We start from the raw sequence: 22717 nt of genomic DNA on the forward strand, positions 1-22717 counted from the left end.
AAAGAGAGTGAATGCAAGGGGTATGGAAGGGTATGTTCAAGGCGCATGTTGATGGGACTAGGCGGAATAGGTCATGGATTAGATGGGCAGAAGGGTCTGTTTCTATGCTGTAGTGTTCTAAGGCTCTATATAGGGTAGGTGTGATTTTTCTTTAAATTAGATGTTGCAAGTAAAGCTCAATTTGAATCTCACTTTAAATGGAGTCTCTAATGTAAGCGATCACAGGATTTTGTGCCATCTTTTGAACTATTGTAACATCATTTGCCATCCAATGTCTTAGCTAGTCACAAGGATTTTAAGATTATAACCATGGTCAATCTCCAACTCATTATCCCGCAAACTTTTCCCACGAGGAATTCTGTCACTCTGCATACCCAAATAAATGGAAAGTGACAAGAATATTTGACCTGTTTGACCTGCTGAACATCTTGTGTTTTTATTTTTTCCCTCATTTCTCTAAATTGCAGCGATAATCACCAGTCACACTCGTGTACGATTTCAGCGGAGAAGAGGCTACTCACCCCTCAGGCCGCACTATTCAAGATCTTGGCTGACCTGTCTGAAACACCAACTCTATTCCTGCTGCCCTGTTTCATTCATCAACAATCTATTCAACTCTCCCTTAAAAATATTCAAATATGCTACACCCCTTGTTAAAAGGGTTTGACCAATGACCCATTTAAAAGAAAAATTGTCATAACTTACAAGAGTTATATTTTTAAACCATGATCCCTAGTTGTAAAACTACCATCATGATTACTCCACAGCAGACACTATTGCACTGGCTCTCCACTCAGTTTGCTGTAAACATGGCTCTTCATTGACTACGGCTCAGCCTTCAACACCATTACTCCCTCAGTGGTGGTCAACAATCTCCAAACCCTGGGCTTCTGTACCCCTCTCTCCGCAAATGGATCCTTGACTTTCTCATCAGAAGACCACAGTCCATACAAATTGGAAACCAAGTCTTTTTCTCGCTGATGATCAACACAGGCGCACCCCAAAGATGGTGCTTAGCCCACTGCTCTACTCATTATACACCCATGACTGTGTGGCCAGACACAATTCAAATACTATCTACAAATTTGCCAATGACACCACAGTTGTCAGCAGAATCACAAATCGCAATGAGCAAGCGTACAGGAGGGAGATAGATCAGCTTGTTGAAATCATGTCTCAGCAACAGCCTTGCGCTCGAAGGTAGCAAAACCTAGGAGACGATTGTGGACTTCAGGGAGAAACCAGGAAAATACAAACCAGACATCGAGGGACAGCAGTGGAGAGGATCAATAATGTCAAATTCTTTGGTGTCAACATTTCCGAGAATCTGTCCCAGAGGTTCCACATCGACACAGTCATGAAGAAGGCTCACTAGCAGCTATACATTGTGATGAGTTTGAGGAGATTCTACAGGTCATTGAAGACGCTCAAACTTTTACAGGTGTAACGTGATTGGCACAGAAGTGCCAAAGGTCAAGACAAGAGGGTTGTTATCTTGGCCTGGGACATCACAGCACCAGACCACTCCATTGAGGACATCTACAAGAGGCAGTATCAAGAAAGCAGACTCTGTCCTCAAGAGCCCCCATCACCCAGGCCATGCCCTCTTCACTCTGCTACCATTGGGGAAAAGGGTACAGTAGCCTGAAGTTGAGCACTCAGTGGTACGAGAACAGCTTCTTCCCATCTGCCATCAGGTTCATCAATGAACTATGAACCACAGATGCTTCCTTACTTTGTCGTTTTCTTTCACTTGCAATAATTTTTATTTATTTTGTTCAGTGTTTAATAAGACACTGCCACAGACAACAAATTTTGCGACATGTTCATGACAATAAATTCTGAAATTCTCCAAAGAAAACATAATCTTCACCTTGTCTAAACTAATCGGAATCTTCAAATCACCCTCATTTATCCCCCTTCCCACCCTCCTACCCTTTTGTTCGGACTCTTGCTAGCATTTTCTCCTACTTTGATGAGGGGCTCAAACCCAAAACGTCGGTTCTGTATCTTTGCCTTTGCTTTCATAAAGGACCTGCTGAGCCTTCTCCAGTGTCACGTGCTTTTACTTTTTCCTCATTTCTCCAAATCGCAATGAATGCAAGCCTGTCCAGACTTTCCTCACAAGACAACCCATTTATTCCAGGTATCAGCCAAGTAAATTTCATTCAAGCTCCCACCAACATATTTGACATCCTTCCTTGCACAAAGAAACCGGGACTGCACACAGTATACCAGATGTGGTCTCTCGCCAAACCCCAGAAAACTGTTTATACTTCAGAATAATAATAAGTAAATGGTTTCCTTTCATTTTTGTGACCTGCATTTCTGGTCATTAGGCCGGAAAGTGTGGAGAAAAGATTCATAAGAATGTTACTGGGTCTGCTAAGGTTGAATTACAAAGCTGAATCAGCTGTAACATGACCCCTGCAGTGGAGAGGAAAGGGGAAACCTCTACATGTTTCTGATAATTTACCTTATCCAAACCACTTGTGATTTTTATCATTTTCTTTTTGCCAGTGTAGAGAAACCTACCCAAGGTGAAAAACAAAAGACATAGGGGCACCGTTAGCGCCACACCGATACTTCACCAGCTACCCTGGTTCGAATCTGACCCTGCCTCTAAGGTGTCTGTTGGTTCTCCCCTTGATCTAATTCATAGATCAGCCATGATCGTATTGAATGGCGGAGCAGGCTCGATGGGCCATTTTTGGCCTACTCCTGTTCCTACTTCCTATGTTCCTATGATCTGCATGGCTTTTCGGGTTTCCTCCACTCAAAAGCATACAGGGTTGTAGGTTAATTGGGGTATTGGCAGGCCCAGAAGGACCTGCCACCATGGTGTATTCCTAAAATACACTTAAAAGGGACTGGAGGGGCACCTTACAGAGGGTGGTGGGCGTATTGCATGGGCTGCCAAAGGAAGTTGCAGAGCCATGTACAATGGTGTGAATTGTATTCAATAAATTTGTGCCCTCTTAAATGGTTTGTCAACAACTCCTGCCAGAGAGAAAGCCTAATTAAATATACATTTCAAGCAAATAGGACAGGAATATCCAAGCAATTTGATTTCTGCCAATTAGATGCTGAACTCCCAAGCCACACATGAAAGTTATAATGTTACTATTAACATGCATGCCTCTCAACCTGCCAATACCAACAGATGTCTATGTTCCAATTTAAAATTTGGCTACCGACAAAGGAATAGCACGAGCAATAGACCTTTCCAAACACTTGGGCCCATAAAATTGAAACAGGGCACTCCGGCTTGTGGGAAATTAACACCAAAGAACCACTGTAGCTTTACAGCCAAGACTCATGGATCACGTCCGAGCAGGAGACCGGAGATAGGAGGAGTCATCACAATAAATTGGTTATTGATTTCAGTAAGTGGTCAAAAAAAAACATTCATGCCAGAAATCTTTGTCTATCTGAAAACAAATATGCACATTCATCCATTTCATCAGCCCAGCTGTAATTCTGCTTCACCTAAACCATAAATGGCTGCAAGGTGGTTCATGCAGCAATAAAAACACACAGAACGCTGGAGGAACTCAGCTAGTCTCGCAATGTTCTTAATAGGTAAAGATACATTACCAACGTTTTTTGGCCTGAGGCCTTCTTCAAGGTAAAAGCAAAAATCAGGCAGGCAGGTGTCTGAATTAATAGACTGCGGAGAGAAAGGGAGAAGACTGGGAGGGGAGGAGTCCGGTCCTACAGAGAAAAGGTGTTTATTGGATATGACAAGAAGAAAGGTGAGAATCGACTTTGGCTCTGTGAAAGGAGACCCCAATCTTCTCTCCCCTGTCTCCTTTCCTCTAGATCTCTCTCTCTCTCCTTTTCCCTGTCTCCTTTCACAGAACCAAAAATCAATTCTCAGCTTTTCTCTTATCATATCCAATCAACGCCTTTTATCTGTTTGTCTGGATTACTCCCCAGTCAGACACCCTATACCTCGAAAAAGGCCTCAGGCCCAAAACGTCGGTAATACACCTTTACCTCCTATGGACGCTGCGAGACTGGCTGAGTTCCTCCAGCATTTATGTGTGTTTTTACTACAATCTCAGGGTCTGCAGACTTTTGTGTTTCATTCCATGTAGCGATAACCCCAACTAGAAAACGCTGAGAAAAGTCTCAGATAAACACTAGATTTCTGGTGTCCATTTGTAGAACCTGTTATTAAAAGGAGTGAACTGCAATAACTTTCCAATGGGAATTTGCCTTTTCTGGAAGGTGACACTGAGCAACAACTCACAAAGCATGAAACCAGCCAGACGTAGCCCATTATTATTCCCGTTACTGGCAATGCATTTGAGCCATTGGTTAGAGTTTATTCTTGCAATAACAGTCAAGAGATGCATTTAGATCAAGTTCACTTAAAACTGTTTGCCTTGAGAAGGTCGTCATACAAGCTTGCTTGGCATTCATCAGCTATTACCAATAACCACAAACTCCACAAAACCTACATCAAGCCGTAATTTATACCTCCTATTCAAAGTGATGGGAAAATATACCACCCACTAACAGATTCAGTTCAGTATTGTGAGGTTGACGACCACCAACCGGCCTCCCCAAAGTGGTTCCACTGATCACATGCCCACCTCTCTCCCACCACCCCAATGGACTGCTGCTGGTTTGCAATCTTTCCAGTTCACTTTCAATCCTAATCCGAAAGACCAACTTGCAACTTTTTCCCCCACAGATGCAAGTTGACCTGCCAAATTCTTCCAACATTCTGCTTTTGTTCTAGATTCGAGCATTCATTCCACCCCACATCCTCCCCCACCATGGCCCATTCGTATTTATTATGTCAGGCATACTTGCTATTTAGCCTTATACTGTACTTTTAATTTTCATGGGTGAAGGGACTTTTTTTAAATATTTTGAAGACATTTTCCTGTGATTCTAAATTGACATAATTAATTACCAATAACAGCAGTGCTCGTTATTGTTGATCTAAATACAGACAAGCCCAAGCAACATTACCACCAGCACATGGAGGACTGAATAGCAGGGTTCAACTAAATGAAGCTTTACCATTACCGCAACATTACAATTGTTACCAAATAGTGATACCAGGAAATGGCCTTGACACAGACATGACTAATTGGAAACCTTAGAAATATTCCAAACCTATCATACTAATAACCTCATTATTTTTTTTCATGCATTATTTTGTAGTTATTGCCTTAAAACAGCCATTCTCAACAGGGGCAACAGTATATTTAATAGTAAATCTCAAAAATCTGTAGACACTATGGTTGAAGTAAAAACCACACAATTCTGGAGAACGTTTCAGGCTTGAGCCCTTCATCAAGGTATGGGAGAATGTCGCAGGTCTCCAAACAAAAGAGTAGGGGGGAGGGGGTGGCAAGGGCAGGAGATGGCAGGTGGATGAGGGGAGGGCGGGGGCAGCAGCAATGAAGGGGAAGGGGATGGCTGGATGGGGGAGGGGAGAACTGGAAGGAAAGGAAGGAGGAGGGGAAAGAAAAGGGGAACAAGTTGAACAGGAAGTAGAGAAATCAATGTTCATGCCATCTGGCTGGTGTGTGCCCAGACGGAAAATGAGGTGTTGTTCCTCGAATCCAAGGGTGGTCAGGGCAGGATAGTGCACAAGGCCATGGACAGACACGTGAGTGTGACTCAGAATTGAAATGGTTGGCTACAGGGAGGTCACTGAGGATGCAGATGGAGAGGAAGTGCTCAGCAAAGCAACCTCTCAATCTGTGACCGGTCTCTCCTACGTAGAGAATGCCACAAATGGAGCACCGGATGCAGTGAATGAATCCTGCGGATACACAAGTGAAGTGTTGCTTCACTTGAAAGGCCTGTTTGGGGCCCCGGACCATGGTGAGGGAGGGGATGTCATGCAAGTGTTGCACCTCCTGCAGCCACAGGGGAAGGTGGCGGGGCGTGGAAAATAGGTGGGGAGGGATGAGCGTATGAGGAAATCATGGAGGGAGTGGTCCCTATGGAAGGCTGAGAAGGGAGGAGAAAGAAAAATGTGCCTGGTGTTAGGATCCTGAAGTAAGTGCCAGAAACTCCAGCATATGTGTTGGATCCGGAGGCTAGTAGGGTGGGAGGTAAGGATGAGGGGAATTCTATATTTTTTGTTAACAGGGGCAGAGGGGGCCAGGACAGATGAGTGGGAAATGGAGGAGATGTGGGTGAGGGCTGAGTTGATGGTGGTGGAGGGGAAGCCATGTCTCTGGAAGGCAGACATTTGAGAAGATCTGGACTGAAAGACCTCATCTAGAGAACAGATAAGATGGAGAAATTGAAAGAAGGGGATGGAATCCTTGCAGGTGACAGGGTGTAAGGAAGTGTAGTCAAGGTAGTTGTGGGAGTTGAGAGGGTTTGTAATATATGTCAGTGGAAAAATTGTCTCCCAAGATGGAGACAGAGAGAGATCCAGGAAGGGGAGAATGTTGTCGGAGATGGACCAGGTGAGATTGAGATCAGGGTAGAAGTTGGCTGCAGAGTGAATGAAGTTGACAAGCTCATCATGAGTGCATGTGGCAGCCTCAATATAGTCATCGATATAATGTAGGAAGATCTTGGGGGTGTTGCCTATGTAGGCTTGTAACATGGATTGCTCCACAAAGCCCACAAATAGGCAGGCACAGCTGGGACCCATGGCTACTCCCTTGATTTGGATGAAGTGGGATGAGTTAAAGGAGAATTTGATTAGACTGAGGACAAGTTCTGCCAGGCGGAGAAGGGTGGTGGTAGAGGGTGACTGATCGGGTCTCTGGTCATATTTAAGCCTTTTTTTTTACATTTTTTTTAAATGTAGTTGGTAGGAGAGAAGTACAGAATAAATCCAAACTCAGCTGCCTCACAGGGAAGGGGGCCCATAAACTTGGAGGGGGGGGGGGGGGAGACCATAGCCGAGATAGGTCGAGAATAGCTGCCTTAAAAATGACACATTACAAATTGATCATCAAGTCTTAGCTGCTCTGAGGAACTCAGAAGAAGGTGACACACTTACCATCACGTAATGTCGCTGCATCTCCGTCTTTTCGCTGGCCAACTTTTCACATTCCATCTTGAGGCTTGCAAACAAGGAGAGCACTGTCAGAACACATTTCAAATGGCTTCTACGGTCAATCAAAACTGCACCCCCCCAAACCCCCTCCCTACCAAAAACATACATTAGACCTGACACTCTGCTCAGTGCCCAGTCATGGATCAGTTAGTAACATTTACTCTTTGGAGTCTAAAGGCTCTTCAACTCAAGACAAGCACAAAGATGAATGCTGAACCTTCAGTGCAGAACTGACAGAGGATTGCAACGTTAAAGTGATGCCTTTCAGATCAAGCACAGATCCCATCAGTTCCCTCAGGAGGGTGGAAAGGTTTCCATGGAACAATCACCAATAGCAAAGAGTTCCCTCTCGTTTTCAAGTCATTGCGCAACATCCTTATGAGAGCAAATTGACAGGTCATGCAAGAACCAAAAGGCCGCACAGCCCACAGAGCCAAGGTTGCCCACTCATGGACATTATTCCCATTTTATTTTCCCCAGATTCCCATCAACACCCTCAGATTTTACCACTCACCAGAGGCAAGTTTTTATGTTCAATTTATCCCCACACCTGCACAGCTTTGGGATGTAGGAGCAAACTGGAGAATACAGAACAAAAATCCACATCCTCATGGACACAATGTGCAAACTCTATAGAGTGCACACGAACTCAGGATTCAATCCAGGATTGAGGCAGCAGCTCTACCAGCCATACCACTGTGCTACCTCACCACATGAAATCAACGATTTCACTTGACTGGTTGTAAACTATATTGTAAACTGGTTGGAACATTGTCAAAACTTTTTTTTAAAAAATAGTTTAATTTATGATATATAAACTTTTCTTTTTAATCTTCAAAGAGCAGACACTTCATTTGTGACGGCCAGGTCAAGGTCCTGAAGGATCTTGGATTTGGTCAGAAGATGGGGCAGATTCAACATTCAGGTTCTTGGCTGCGGCCACCTTGGTTGACCCACATGCATAGGTCATTAGGCAGAAGGCAGTTAGCCAAGCCTAGGGAAAGAAAAGCTATGATGATGGGGAAAGAGGGGAAGTGTAGGAGGTAGAAGGGAGAATTGGCAGAGGAGTTGGGGGGGTAGAGTAGAAAGGAGGGCAAAAAGGAAACAATAGCAGAGGCAGTAAAGGGGATGGGGAGGGAGAACTGCAAGTAAGAACAAGTACGGAGGAAGAGACTGCAAGCAAGAACACACATTTTGAGGTGTGCACCCACACAATCAATTACGTTGTTTTGCAGGAACTTTTATAACACTGGAAAGAAAGTTTTTATAGTCATTTGTTTTGTCCTCTCTACCCCAAGTTTGTGGCTACCCTAATCGGACTTCTAATAATTTTGATTCAGATGCTGTCGTCTTGTATTAAACTGAATCCTAAATGGAATCACCTCCATCACTTCAAGTTCTGAAATCACTGTCGAACAATCAAGTACAATTGATGGTAACTAGGTCATTGAGACACGAAGGGACAGAAGTGAGAAGCCCTGCCAATAATTAGGCCATTGTTCCTGGCTCCTGACAATCAAAGGTTTGAGAACTCCTGCTATTGGCACACTACCTAATAGTTGCTCCCCTGCCTTCTCCCCACTATCAAATATTCCTGATCTTCCATCTTATGTATTTTCACTTCCTCCCACTGGCTTCAAACTTTAGGAGGTTCAGTATGTCATCGAAGACTTGTAGACTTCTGCATCACTGACTGGTGTGGAGGCGCCAACTCTCAGGACAAGAAAAAAACTCCTGGGCCTTCTCTACATCGTTGGCTGGAAGAGCCATCCTATTCAAATGGAAAGACTAGTCCGTCAACAGTGTTTCAATGGTTTTCTCATATTATGTCTTGGCTAAGCTTAGAAAAAAAATTAGATATCAGGTATTTGATTCATCGGTGACATTTGAAGATACACAACAACCTTTAACGTCTTATTTTCATTTGATGTAAATGTTTACATGGAAGATAGGAGCAGGAGTAGGTCATTCGACCCTGCTCCGCCATTCAACGAGATCATGGCTGATCTTAAAGTTCAGTATCCCGTCCCCGCCTTCTCTCCGTAACCTTTAATACCCTTATACTGAAGAAATATATCTAAATATATTTAATGAACCTGCCTCTACTGCCCTCTGTGGCAATGAATTCCACAGATTCACCACCCTCTGGGTAAAGAAATTCTTCCTCATCTCGATCCTAAATGGTTTGCCTATTATCCTCAAACCATGGCCCCGGGTTCTGGATTTTCCCATCCTTGGAAACATCCCAACTGCATCCATTCTGTCCAATCCTGCCAGAATTTTATATGTCTCTATGAGATCCCCTCTCAATCTTCTAAACTCCAGGGAGGACATTCCCAATTTGCGCAATCTTTCCTCATAAGTCATTCCTGCCATTCCAGGTATCAGCCTGGTGAATTGCCTCTGCACTCCCTCCATTGCAAGAACATCCTTCCTTAGATAAGGTGACCAAAACTGCACACAATACTCCAGGTGTGGTCTCACCAAGGCCCTGTACTGCTGCAGTAAGGTATCCTGTTCCTATACTCAAACCCTCTTGATATGAAGGCGAACATACCATTTGCCTTTTTAACCGCCTGCTGTACCTGCATGCTCGCCTTCAGAGACTGATGTATAAGTACCCCTAGGTCTCTCTGCACTTGCCCATCTCTTAATCTATTGCCATTCAAATAGTAATCTGCCCTCCGGTTTGTATTATCAAAGTGGATAACCTCACATTTATCCACATTGTAGTGCATTTGCCATGTATCTGCCCAGTCCCTCAATTTATCCAAATCACAATGGAGCTTCCTGACCCCCTCTTCCATGCACACAACCCCTCCTAGCTTAGTGTCATCTGCAAATTTGGAGATATTACATCCAATCCCCTCATCCAGATCATTAATGTAAATTGTGAACAGCTGGGGTCCCAGTACAGATCCCTGTGGCAACCCACTGGTCACCTCCTGCCACTCAGAAAATGAGCCATTTATCCCAACTCTCTGTCTTCTATCTGCCAGCCAGTTCTCAATCCACATCAATACCTTGCCCCCAATCCCATGAGCCTTGATTTTGGAAGCCAGTCGTTTATGCGGGACCTTATCGAAGGCCTTTTGGAAGTCCAGGTACACCACATCCACTGGCTCTCCCCCATCTATTTTACCTGTCACCATCTCAAAGAATTCCAATAGATTTGTCAAGCACCATTTACCTTTTGTAAATCCATGTTGACTCTGTCCGATCCCTTCTCTGCTAGTCATATGCTCCGCTATTACATCCTTAATAATGGATTCCATCATTTTGCCCACTACTGATGTAAGGCTCACTGGCCGTTAATTCCCCGCTTTTTCTCTACCCCCCTTTTTAAATAGTGGGGTAACATTAGCTACCCTCCAATCCATGGGTACTGATCCTGAGTCTATCGAGTTCTGGAAAATAATTCTTAAAGCATCTGCTATCTGAATGGCCACTTCCTTGAGTACGCTAGGATGTAGATTATCAGGCCCTTGGGATTTATCTGCCTTCAATCCCATCAATTTCCCCAAGACCATGTCCTTAGAGATACTGATTTCTTTCAGTTCCTCCCTTGCATTAGTCTCTATGTTTCCCAACATCCTTGGGAGGTTATTTGTATCCTCTCTTGTAAAAACAGAACTAAAGTAAGAATTTAATTGGTCTGCCATTTCCTTATTCCCCATTATATATTCCCCTGATTCTGACTGCAAAGGACCTACTCTGGATTTCACCAATCTTTTCCTCTTGACATATTTATAAAAGCTTTTGCAGTCGGTTTTTATGTTTGCCGCAAGCTTACTTTCGTAATTTATTTTTGCTCTCTTGATTAATCCCTTTGTCCTCCTTTGCTGCATCTTGAACTGTTCCCAGTCTTCGGTTGCGGTACTTTTTTTGGCCAATTGATATGCTGTCTCTAATTTCTCTTGTTATCCACGATTGAGTCGCCTTTTTTGGTTTATTTTTATGCCAAACCGGTATAAACGATTTTTGCAATTTCTCCATTAGATCTGTGAATGCTTTCCATTGTCTATCCACAGTCAACTCCCCCATAAACACCACCCAATCAATCTTACTCAACTCCCGTCTCATACCATCATAATTCCCTTTATTTAAATTCAGGACCTTAGTCTCGGTTTTAATTTCTTCACTCTCCATGTCGAGTGAGAATTCGATCATATTGTGATCGCTCCTACCCAAAGGGCCTCGCACAACAAGATTGTTGATTAGCCCCTTATCATTGCATAACACCCAATCTAAAATGGCCTACTCCCGAGTTGGTTCCTCGACATATTGGTCTAGATAACCGTCCCGTAAACATTCAAGGAATTCCTCCTCCTCCTCAGTATTTTTACCAATTTGACTAGTCCAATCTATATGCAAATTAAAGTCTCCCATGATGACAGCTGTTCCCTTATTGCACGCTTTTCTAATTTCTCTTTTAATGCCTTCCCTCACCTCTACACTACTATTTGGAGGCCTATATACCACCCCCACTAACGTTTTCCGCCCCTTGCTATTTCTCAGTTCTACCCATATAGATTCCGCATCTTCTGAGTTAATATCCTTCCTGTCAATCGTGTGATTAGATGTACTCACCCTTCCAGATGAGATATGGTCCTATCTTTTTTATTTACAGTCGGAACCAAAAACTACAAAATACATGCGAACCTGAAGATGGTGCTCAGCTGTTTTTTTCTTTTTTATTAGAGGAGGTGAGGTGGGGGTTTTAGATAATACTTTTGATTTTTTTTTTTCACCCATTTCAGTGCAGGGAGGACCAGGTTTATACTGTTTGAAGTGGGGTGTTTGGGTGGGGGGGGGGGGGGAATTTGGGTGTTGGGGGGTGGAATTTGGGTGGGGGTGTGATTGATTTTTTTTCAGTTTCATTCCCTTTTCTTCATTGTATTGTATTTCATATAAAAACCAATAAAACAGATTAAAAGAGAGAGAATAAACCCCAAAGGGTGCGATACACAGGCACCAGATTTCATTCCATCAAAGGACATCTACACAAGGCGGTGTCTTATAAAAAGGAGCCTCTATCCTCAAAGTCCCCACCACCCAAGCCATGTCCCCTTCATTCTGCTACCATCGAGGAAAAGGTACAGGAGCCTGAAGATGAACACTCAGCAGCTCAAGGATAGCTTCTTCCCCTCCGCCATCAGGTTCCTGAATGATCAATGAACCAAAGACACTGCCACACTTTTCATGTAATTTTTAAAAAATTATTGTTGTAAAATTGGGCTATATGAATGTTTACACAGTGACGCTGCCACAAAACACTAAATTTCATGACTTATTCATGACAATAGATTCTGATTCTGAAAGCCAAGAACTACAGGCACTGGAACTTTGAGCAAACAATGAGAAGCTGGAGGAAGTTGGGCAGTGTCCATCCACAGGTAGAAATGGTCGGTCACCATTTCGGGTTGAGACCCTTTTTCCAAAAAACAGTCTGGACCAAAGAATCCAGATCTGAAATGTTGACAGACTCTCTCTGTGGATGTCACATCGAGTCCCGCAAGCTTCTCAGTTTGTTCAACTAGTTTCTTCTGGGATTTCAAATTGTTTAAAATCCATACTTTCCTTTGTTAAATGAAGACAGTCACTAATTAGCAGAGCACATAGAATGTAGAGAAGTGGGTAAAGGGGGAATTTTTGCAAAACAACAGTGCTTCACAATCAGAAACAGTGAAGAAAATAAGGTTCCGTTGGAATTTTCTGAACAGTAAATTGGAAGAAAAGTCAAGGGGGAAAATGGGAAAGTAGTGGGAAGAAGGGCAAAATGCAGGAACCACTGACAAGGTATGGAGAGTGAAGCACTATGTGGGAGGAAATGAGGTCAAACAGCATCAGTGGGAGAGAAAGAATGGTCGACTGTTTGAGCAGCAACTCTTCATCAGGACAGGGGAGTCAAGTCAAGTTTATTGACATCTAACTGCTCAAGTACAACCCAACGAAACAGTGTTCTCCAGTCTTTGGTGCAAAACGCACAGACACACAACCACATATATCACACAGGACAAGTTTTCATAATAACAAATAAATAGTCTTTTGTACAAATGAAAGTCCCACATGGTCAGTGTGAATCCCTTTGGTCGTTCAGCATTCTCACTGCCCGTGGGAAGAGCTGTTCCTCACCCTGGTGGTTCTGGCTCTGATCCTCCTGTATCTCTTCCCCAATGGGAGAAGCTGAAAGATGCTGTGTGCAGGGTGGAAGGGGTCCTCAATGATTTGGCGTGCCCTCCTCAGACAACGATCCCACTAGACCATGTCAAGGAGGGGGGTTGGGGGAGACTCCGGTGATCCTCTCTGCTATTAACCATATAACCATTTACGGAGCGGAAACAGGCCATGTTGGCCTTTCGAGTCCGCACCGGTTGATTTGAATTAATTTCTCTGTAACTCCTGCACTCTGTACTGATCTTTACTACTGTATTGATGGGTTTCTGGGATTAATCTCTGCTCCAATGCTCTACAGCAGGGATGGACAAACTTGCTTAATACTTGAGCCACATATGATAAACTTCAGATGTTTGCAATCAGCAAGACATGAAAAAATATAAAATACATATTTTACTCTTATATGCATATTTTGTTACAAAATTTTATATAATGAAGAAATACATGTACGTAATATTTATTCATGTATGTAGTTTTTAAAACTGCTAATTTGTATCAAAAAGGACACATACATACTAAATATTTTCAAAATCCTGAATGATTTTCTATGGAAATTTCTGCCCAAAGAAGCAGTGGAGGCTGCCTTATTAAATATATTTAAGATATAGTAAGACACATTTTTGCATCATCAGGGAATTAAGAGTTATGGGGGAGGGGGCACGGGGAAGGCGGAGCTGCGCCCCTCCCCTCCCCCCCCCCCCCCCCCCCCCCCCCCGGCCAGATCAGCTGCAATCTCACTGATGTGGGAGCAGGCTCAACGGGATGGATGGACAACTCCTGCTCCTGATGTGTTCCTTTCAGGAACGCTGCTGCCAGAGGTCTCTGCAGATACCTGCACCATTCCAGCGTCCACAGCCGAGCGCATGATGCGGGAAGCGACTCGATGCAAAGCTGCCTCCTGCAGGGGATCCACAGCTCTGCTTCTCCCCATTCCATCCTCCGCTCCCCTCTTCCCAGTCACTGGCAGGATGGGGAGAGTGGAAGCTGGGGTGTAGTGCCATCTAACCTAAGGGCTGCCTGGTGCTGACTCTCCATCCAGTGGGTCCAGACAGGACCTTCATGTGGCTGCTCGCTCCAGCTCTGTCCTGGCTTGGCACCTGGATGAGGTTCTCAGTGGGGGACCCCTTCTAGCCTGCAGAGGACTCTCAGCTTTGCATCACCTTCCTGTGGCGCATCCCACATTGGCGAGCTCTGCTGTGCTGCTGCCTGGCTGTAGCGAGAGAAGGTGTACTGTTCACTGCGCTCCTCTGCAGGGGCCATTCCTCCAGTGCCCACTCTCTCTTCCCTCTCCTTGACACACAGCCCAGGTTCTGACCATCCCGGGACTCCCAGGATTGGCTGCAAAGATTCAGAGTGCCCCAGGCAGGGCAGCTTCAGGAGCACTGGTACTTCCTCCAGCCAAGATATTTCCACAACCCGCACATTACATGTCAAAGAGCTTCATGTGACTCGCAAGCTGTGGTTTGGCCACCCCTGCTTTACAGCCCCCGTACCACACTGTGATGCAGCCGGCCAGGACACTCTCAATAGTGCTCCTTTGGAAGGTTGACAAGATGGTGGCCATTAGTCTTGCCTGCTTCAGGCTTCTCAATAAGTCGCTGTGGTGCCTGAGGAGATGTGTGCCCATGAAAGGTCACTAGTTAACTGAGTGGACAACTAAGGTCATTGGACAGCTTTTGTGGCTTATCCAAGAGACACAAATGGCCAGATTACGTCCTTCAAGGTTGCCAACATTTAACGGAATTCAATACTTCTTCTTGCCATCTAATCTGTGCCAAGAGTCATTCGATCTTCGGCTCCCATTTTGCTGAACACGCTCATCCTTCACTAAATAGAAAAACGGCATTAATAATGAAATGCTGCTTCTAAGTTTGCTCAAACAGGAAGAGCTAACAATGGTTTTCTGCAGAAAGCTGCTGGAATGAAGAACAAAAGGACGGCTGATTCTGTGCTCTTTAGTCCTTTGTCTCCATCAGAGTATCTCTGTGCCAATTATTTCAATTGAAGCCACAAGGTTCTCTCCCTCCCCTACTTACCCCAGCTTTCGGGGCTAAAAAGGTTAATGAGGCTCCTTAGAAAACTATTAAGCTTGGGATGTTCAATGGAAATAAAGCAGCAGCAGGTTGAATGAAGCCGCAGCTTCCTATTAAAACAGAATCTTTTGATATCAGAGCCTGAATTTCTTTTTAAATAATCTGTCTGGATTACCAGAGAAGGCGTCCAAGTAAATAAAGATTCACCGATGATCTCATTAATTCAGAGAAAATCTGGGTTTAATCCTTCACCTGCATTAAATTATACTTGAGTCTAGACATTAACAGAGGTGACAAGGGAAATATTAGGAGCGAGGTTTTAAAACAAAAGACCAGAGAACTAGATGGATTTCCAGCAGATTTGCTTTTCAGAGTGGCAAATTAAAGCAAACAGTAGCTCAAAATTCAAACGAGTTGAATTTAAACCACTTTGGGAACAGCACCCAATGACTTGTGCCGAAGAATACGTGCACATCAAAGAGAGGAGAGGGGAGGGGAACTAACAGCCCATAGATTGGTAATAACACATCGCGGTGCATAACCCTGCAAGTCTCACCACCCAGAGCTGAGTAACAGCAACAAGGGGGAAAACAAAGTGTAATTTATCCCCCATCCCAGACTAAGCAGGATTTGTTCCGTTCTGTAGAGAGGGAGCGGTGGTACAAGGTGAGAGAATAGCAGCAGTGTTCGTACCACAACTCACCTGCAACCACTGGCACTCTGGAATGGCAATCAGTCGGCATTTACTACAACAATGTTTAATACGTTCTGGTTTTTGTGCCATCAAAAGCAGAACGCCACTGCGGATCATTTAAATCAAATGGTTCGCATGCAGCATGGTCAAAAGCAAATGCAGGTACACCCTGTTTTACAAATACTCACTTTATGAAGATTCGCTTTTACAAAGAAACAGTGTTCACATTTACCAAAGGATTTGAATGGGTTTTCGCATTTATGAAAATAGCCTTCAATAGTAGTGAATGGGTCTTCACTTTCCACCCTCTTGGCTTACATAAGGTTTCATAGGAATGCTCTAGTTTCATAAAGCAGGGTACACTTGTACCAGGAGAAAGTGGACACCCTCTCCCCACCTTCCCCAGAAGCGTGAGAAGCATGGAGGTAATAGGCCAGCAGAAGCAGATTGGCAAAGTATGCTGCAACCAAACTAACATTTAAAAATTAAAATAAAAATGATGGAAAAATACTCAGCAAGTCACATGACAGAGAAAAAGAAGCAAGTCTTTTTTCAGCTTCCAACACCAAGTCAGATGACTAAATTACAAGCTTCTGTTTTCCCCCTCTCCAGAAATGCCATGTAATTACAGAATTCTCAGTTGCACTTTTCAATCCACAGCATTTTGTGTTTCTCCCCATCAACCTTCAAACCAAAGGACAAAGAAATCACTTGTGCCTCTTTTTACGAGGATGATGAATTGTCTCTAAATTATGTGCACGGTCTTCGCTATCTGAAAAAAAATTGCATGTTTCAATATGCAGTGCATCCATTAAGTGTACAATGTTCAGCCTGCATCCTGCAGCCAGCCTTCCCTCCTCACCACCCAAAAACAAAATCTACCTGTAATAAAATGGACATTTTCCATTGCTGCTTTCAGGTTAGAGCATAGAATCTCAGTTTCGCAATCACAATCAGCTCTCAACTTCCACGGGTACATTTTACATTCCAGGGATGGAATCAGTTTGATTTTCATTTGCAGGTTAGGAGAATTGGAGAGCATCGCTTAATTTGCTACAAGGCCGTAGCCAAGTACCAATAACGTGGGCTTTCATATTTTAGTTTTTCATGTGTCTATTATTCTTTAACGGCTCATTATCAAGAAAAGAGGTTTGAGCACAGGAGCGTGCAGGAATTTAAACCAGCTTTTGGAGAGTCACATTAAGCACGCTCTGCATGAACTTCTAATGAGAGGGGTGGTGGGCGGCTTTTCTGCATCCCACTCCCCTTTGCTATGCCTGCCGAAACCCAGGCTGTCAGAACAAGGGACTGATTCCAGGTCAAAATGATGGCAAATGAGCAAGAGAATTGTGGGAAAGGGCAAAATCCTATCAGCTGGTTTACCTGATGTTAAATTGGCCTAATTATGTTCGCCAGAGCAAACCACAAAACAATAAAAAGTTGGGTCATTTTTCCTTCTGTCCTTAGTTAATTTGACTACTTTCCCTGCTCATTTTCTTCAGAAATGGAGAGTTTTCACAAACTAATCCCATTCCTGCATGTGTCCTGCATAACCCTTGATATGTGCTAAAATGAATGGTGCTTTTGTTTGGAAGAGGGGAGTGAATCAAGGGGAAGGAAGGCTTGGATCTTTACTCTCCTACACTCAAAATCTTTTTAGAGTAGTCAAAACCCACTAATGCCAACAGATTCCCAACGTTTGCCTCGATTGAGATTAGCTAACTCAGCACAGACGAGGTATCAAACCAGGATTCTTCTGGTGTATTCTGAAGTGACAACTTCCTCCCCAGGATCTGGCAATCACGTCAACCCCAGAAATTGCAAGAAATATTACCTGGAACACTGCAGTTAACTTTGCAAGGCTCAACACACCCAATAGTCAGCCACTGATGGGAGAAATGATGAACTATAAACTCAGGAACTTCATGCACTTGATCTGAAACCTCACTTGGATTATCTGCCACAAACCACAGTCACTGGTGATGACGCAAGCAAAGATCCGCTTGCAATTAAAACATCCCCTCTCTCACTCCTTTCCTTCAGCCACAGAATCTCATCCAATTATATTAAAAGACAGGTCACTTCCTTTGAGCAAGAGACAAAATATAATTTTAGGGAATTGTCTACTAATACCAATAGATGTTTTAATTATGATAAATACTCAAACTCATCCACACTCGGCAGATAGCATGTACATTCTGAAGCAGATTGAAGAAACAGTGACAGGATGTGACTACAAACCTCACTTCGCTTCGGTCTGGGAGTGAAACATGCCCAAATTTACCACAATGTTCGTCAGTTTAAAAACAATGCTTGCAGAAGGCAGAGCATCTCAAATGGAGAAAACCAGAACACAACCTTTCTCTCAAATCACAGAGTGATTTACCTTAGTACCATAGAACTTTAGAGTACAGAAACAGGCCCTTCTGTTCTTGTTTTTCTACCTAGTCCTATTGACCTTCACCCAGTCCATTCCCCTCCCATCCACATACCTGTCCAAATTCTTAAATATTAAAAATTGAGCCCACGTTCACCACTTCAACTGGTAGCTTATTCCACACTCCCACCACTCTGTGATAAGCAGTACTCCTCAATATTCCCCCTTTCACCCTTAACCCATGTCCTCTGGTTTATATCTCATCTACCCTCAGTGGAAAAAGCCAACCTACATTTACTCTATCTATGCCCATTATAATTTTAAATGCCCCTATCAAATCTCCCTCATTCTTCTACGCTCCAGGGGAAAAAAGTCTGAATCTGCTTGACTTTTCCCTGTAACTCAGTTCCTGAAGTCTTAGGAAATTTTTGAAAAATATTTGAATCAACAACTTTACATTTTTTTCACCAAGATAAATGGAGGTCAAGCAGCAACCATCTTGATCATTGAAGACCTGGAATGACCCCAAGGTGGCATCCATTGCATCTTCAATGTATCAGTTCATGAATAATGGGCCTGCACATGAGGCCAAGACAAATATCAACACCCCAAGCTTCTGTTCCATATTTCCACTTCACACTGTGCTGTGAACTCTGCCAATTTGAATCAGGATGCACCCTTCAGTCAGAAATCACTCTGCTACTGACAAACATCTGCTGAATGAACAACATCTGGATGCTGTAGATCAGTCTTCTGGCAAAGAAAAATCTATCCCAAGAATTAAATGCTTGGCCTGAAGTCTTTCAAACAAAGAATGTAGACAGCTAGACACATGGAAAAAATATTTAACAGAAGATTCAAAACAAAAAAAAAAGCACCAGCTACATAAAATCAAGGTTTTGATGTTGAAGAATATCCATGCATTTGATTCCTTTTTAGAAAGATATTAAAATAGAATGGGCCTTACACCACCTGCAGAGAAACTCGATTCAAAAGAATTTTTGGACCACATAGTGTGCTCGAAATTATCACCCCAATCTCCCATTTCACCACTTCAAAAACACAATGCAATACAAACGTAACATTCTAAAATTTAAAATTCTGCACTCGAGAAGCTTCCAAACATTTGTGGATTCCTCTTTTACTGCATAATTTCCCTGCCACAATCAGGAAAGCGGCTAGTAACCAAAATACACCAACTGGCCTTTCCTTCAGGGATCCTGAGTGGCTTGCTGTACAGTTACAGCATCATCTTTTAGTGATTCGCAACCTCAGAGCAAACAGTCATTACTTGGACTGTTTCAACTCCAGACCTCTAGCATAATATTTGAAGTTGTTGACACTAGCCTCTCAGTTGATGTACAAAATGTTTACTGCATGGCAAATTAATGCACTTCAAGCCATTAAATTATAATACGCCTTCCTAGAGCTCCTCTAATTATATGTTAATGATTTTGATCTGCTGACGTCACTGGATTTATTAGAGGCATAATTACAGCTGCAGAAACATTTCTTGAAAGAAGGTTTAAACAAGCAAATCACATTAGTCAAGTCCAAATTATGGGAGGATACGTCAAAAGATGTCCAAATACAACTAAAGCTGTTCTGATCAAGTGCAATGAACTGCATCCACAAGTTAAATCTTTCCATACTCTGGATAAGTGAACCCAAGAATTGTTTACCCAAAGACAGCCATTACAAGAGAAATCAGCAAGTGCTGTTAAAATGTTTATATTAATAAAGCGAATCATTATCCAGCATGCGAGCCTGCCAAGATCCACGATTTATCCCCAGTCTGTCTCCTCGAAGGAGACATGCAACTTGCAGTGATACTTCAAGCCCGCAGACACTCCTATCAAGGTACAGTTGTGAAGCGTCAAGTTACTATGCTATTGAACCATGACACTTGTGCAAATTCAACTTGCAAATTCAACCATAGCTTGGAAGTTTTATCTTAATTAGTCAAATAATTTGAATTGAAGATACCCTCAGTAATATAACCATGAAAGTACATAACTGTTGTAAAATCCATCTGGTACACTATTAGACTCCAGGAAGGAAATGAAAGCATCCCCTGGTTAGCGAACTTGCAATGTCAGGCCTACTAATATGGACGGTTCAGGCTTCATGGACCCAAACCTGGATCATTGAGCGAAATAAAAACTGGTAACTTTGGTCCTGGAAAGCAAATTAACTTTTAATTGTTAAAACCTTTGACTAAAACACGCTATGAGTCATTGACAAGTATGACGTGCATTCATTAGTGGATCTCACTAAAATCAAACCTTTTGTCTTTATAATGGACAGATTAATGATAATATGCAATACTAAAGGTCAACCGTGAAAATATAGTAAAAGCCCTGGCATCCATGGGGATTGGCAGATGCTGGATAAGTGATTTTTCTAGTTGCTTGAGAATGTGTGTGGCGTGACTGGCAAACTAACGGCAATTTTAAACTTGTGTAGTTTTACCTATTTATTTCCTGCGAATTTTTTGCTGGTTGCTGGAATTCAGGAATAACAGGGGTTTTACTGTCAAAAGATCAAGTAGCCAATGTAGTCAGGAACTCTGGACTCCAAACACATTGTCCTCATAGCCACATGCTCAACATGGGGGAAGAGGATGGAATTTTCACATTTGGCAAATAAAATCATTTCCAAGCTGTCATGAGAGAACAGTGCCCCCTTGTGCCAAATCATTGGGAAAAAAATAACAGTTCAGCTGCAATACCTGGAATGCAGTTGGTTTGAGAGCATTAACCCCAGAGGACCATCCATCCTTACCTGTGGTACTGAGCCTGGAGAAACTGGAATTCTTCCTTAATTCGATCCAACGTTTCCGGGAAGGTAAATTTCAAAGTTTGGGATGAGGCAGCTGGGGTGGCGGATGGTGGTACCTGGAGAGAATGAGATTTATGTCAAGCGGTGATTCTCCAGAGAACACAATCGTACATTTGCACTCAGTTTGTTGCATTTTATAAAGCATTATTCTAGTTTACTTGATAGGAATTCCTAATTTACACTCATGTAATGAGGTTTTTTTTGGTTTAGCAGTCAAGCAAGTGATAATGACAGACAGTATGTATGTGAAAGGAAGTTTAATCCAGAATGATGTGACAGTGGCCCCCTCAAGAATGAACCAACGGGGAGTCATGAAACCCAAAGTAAAAGACTGTTCAAACAAGAGTTTTTTTTGGAGACAGATGAGAGAGTTCTTAACCCAATGCCTCTCAACCTTCTTCCCGTTCCCCCCCCCCGCCCCACCCCCAGCTCATATACCACCTTAAGTAATCCTTAGATATATTACTTAAGGTGATATGTGAGTGGGAATAAAAAGGTTAGAACCACAGTCTGAACCTATACTGGGGAGTTTCTCAGTGGATTACAGGGAGGACTTATGCCAGCTCTCCAATTATTAATGGTCACAGGTCAATTGCAGAGGTATATTTTGGTCGGGAAAATACAAGGATCATTTTAACCAGAAAATGCCAGTCAAAGTGGGACAGATCACAAAGTAGATTTTGGAATAAAAATAAAGCAGTCATCAATTAGCAAGCCATCAAGGGAAGAGCAAGGGAAGCTATTGCCTAAGGTGGTGGTTTGCCACACTACATAGAAGAGGCACTGGAGAAGCCCAAGGAAGGATAAATGAGGTTGACATCTGTTGCATAAAGGTGTATGCGTCTTCAGAGAAGGTTGGGAGATGGCTACAATGATGAAGGCTTTAAGAAAGTAGATATATAACGGGGAAGAGCACATACAGAGGTCATCACACCAGGATCATCATTAAGAAATTCAATAGGTCAAGAATTCCTCCAAATTCCCAGAAGTGTGGTGGGAATGAGGAACCTGCCCCCTCCGGGGAATGACTGATGTGATTACAAAGGGTGCATTTAAGGGAAAATTGGCCAAGTACGAGGGGAGACGGAAATGGAGCAGGAACCTGATCGATTAGAAGACAAGAGACAAATTCCTCCATTAAAGGTTGTAATGTGTGGCTGTTGGGCCAAACGGCCACTTTCTATGCACTCCAAGCACATTTTGTAATTGCTGAACTGACTAGAAAACATTGCTATCTGGAAAGGGGTTTTGAAATCACAAATGGTGTTTTATATTCAAGGTCAACCTTCAATGCCAAAAAATGCACAAACTGGATGCAAGCAAGATTTCAAGGCATAAATTTTCTTTTTTTTCCCCCCGGTAAGCAAAACCATTCACTGATCTTCAACAGAGAAGCCAGAATTTTGCTCTCAATCTCTCATCAGTCTTGAGCCAAGTTAATTTCTACGTGGGATGTGAACGTATCCTCTGTATCATTGCTGTAGGCCCCTGAAATATTGGAACAGAATTGAGTTACAGGTCAGGTCATCAACCAAATTCTATGATCC

General features: G+C 43.0%; 1 protein-coding gene across 1 annotated transcript in view; it reads right to left on the minus strand.

The window, feature by feature from the left end:
* The window catches only part of LOC138758772 (transducin-like enhancer protein 1), a 157349-nt gene that overhangs the window by 124523 nt on the left and 10109 nt on the right, over positions 1 to 22717 (minus strand). Inside the window, exons 2-3 of the mRNA XM_069928145.1 lie at positions 21114 to 21226; positions 6992 to 7055 (exon numbers count right to left, since the gene is read on the minus strand). Of these exons, the coding sequence (XP_069784246.1) occupies positions 6992 to 7055; positions 21114 to 21226 (177 nt within the window). The remainder of the gene's footprint in view (positions 1 to 6991; positions 7056 to 21113; positions 21227 to 22717) is intronic.

This window comes from Narcine bancroftii, chromosome 3 (assembly GCF_036971445.1).
Source record: "Narcine bancroftii isolate sNarBan1 chromosome 3, sNarBan1.hap1, whole genome shotgun sequence".
Lineage (NCBI taxonomy): Eukaryota > Metazoa > Chordata > Chondrichthyes > Torpediniformes > Narcinidae > Narcine > Narcine bancroftii.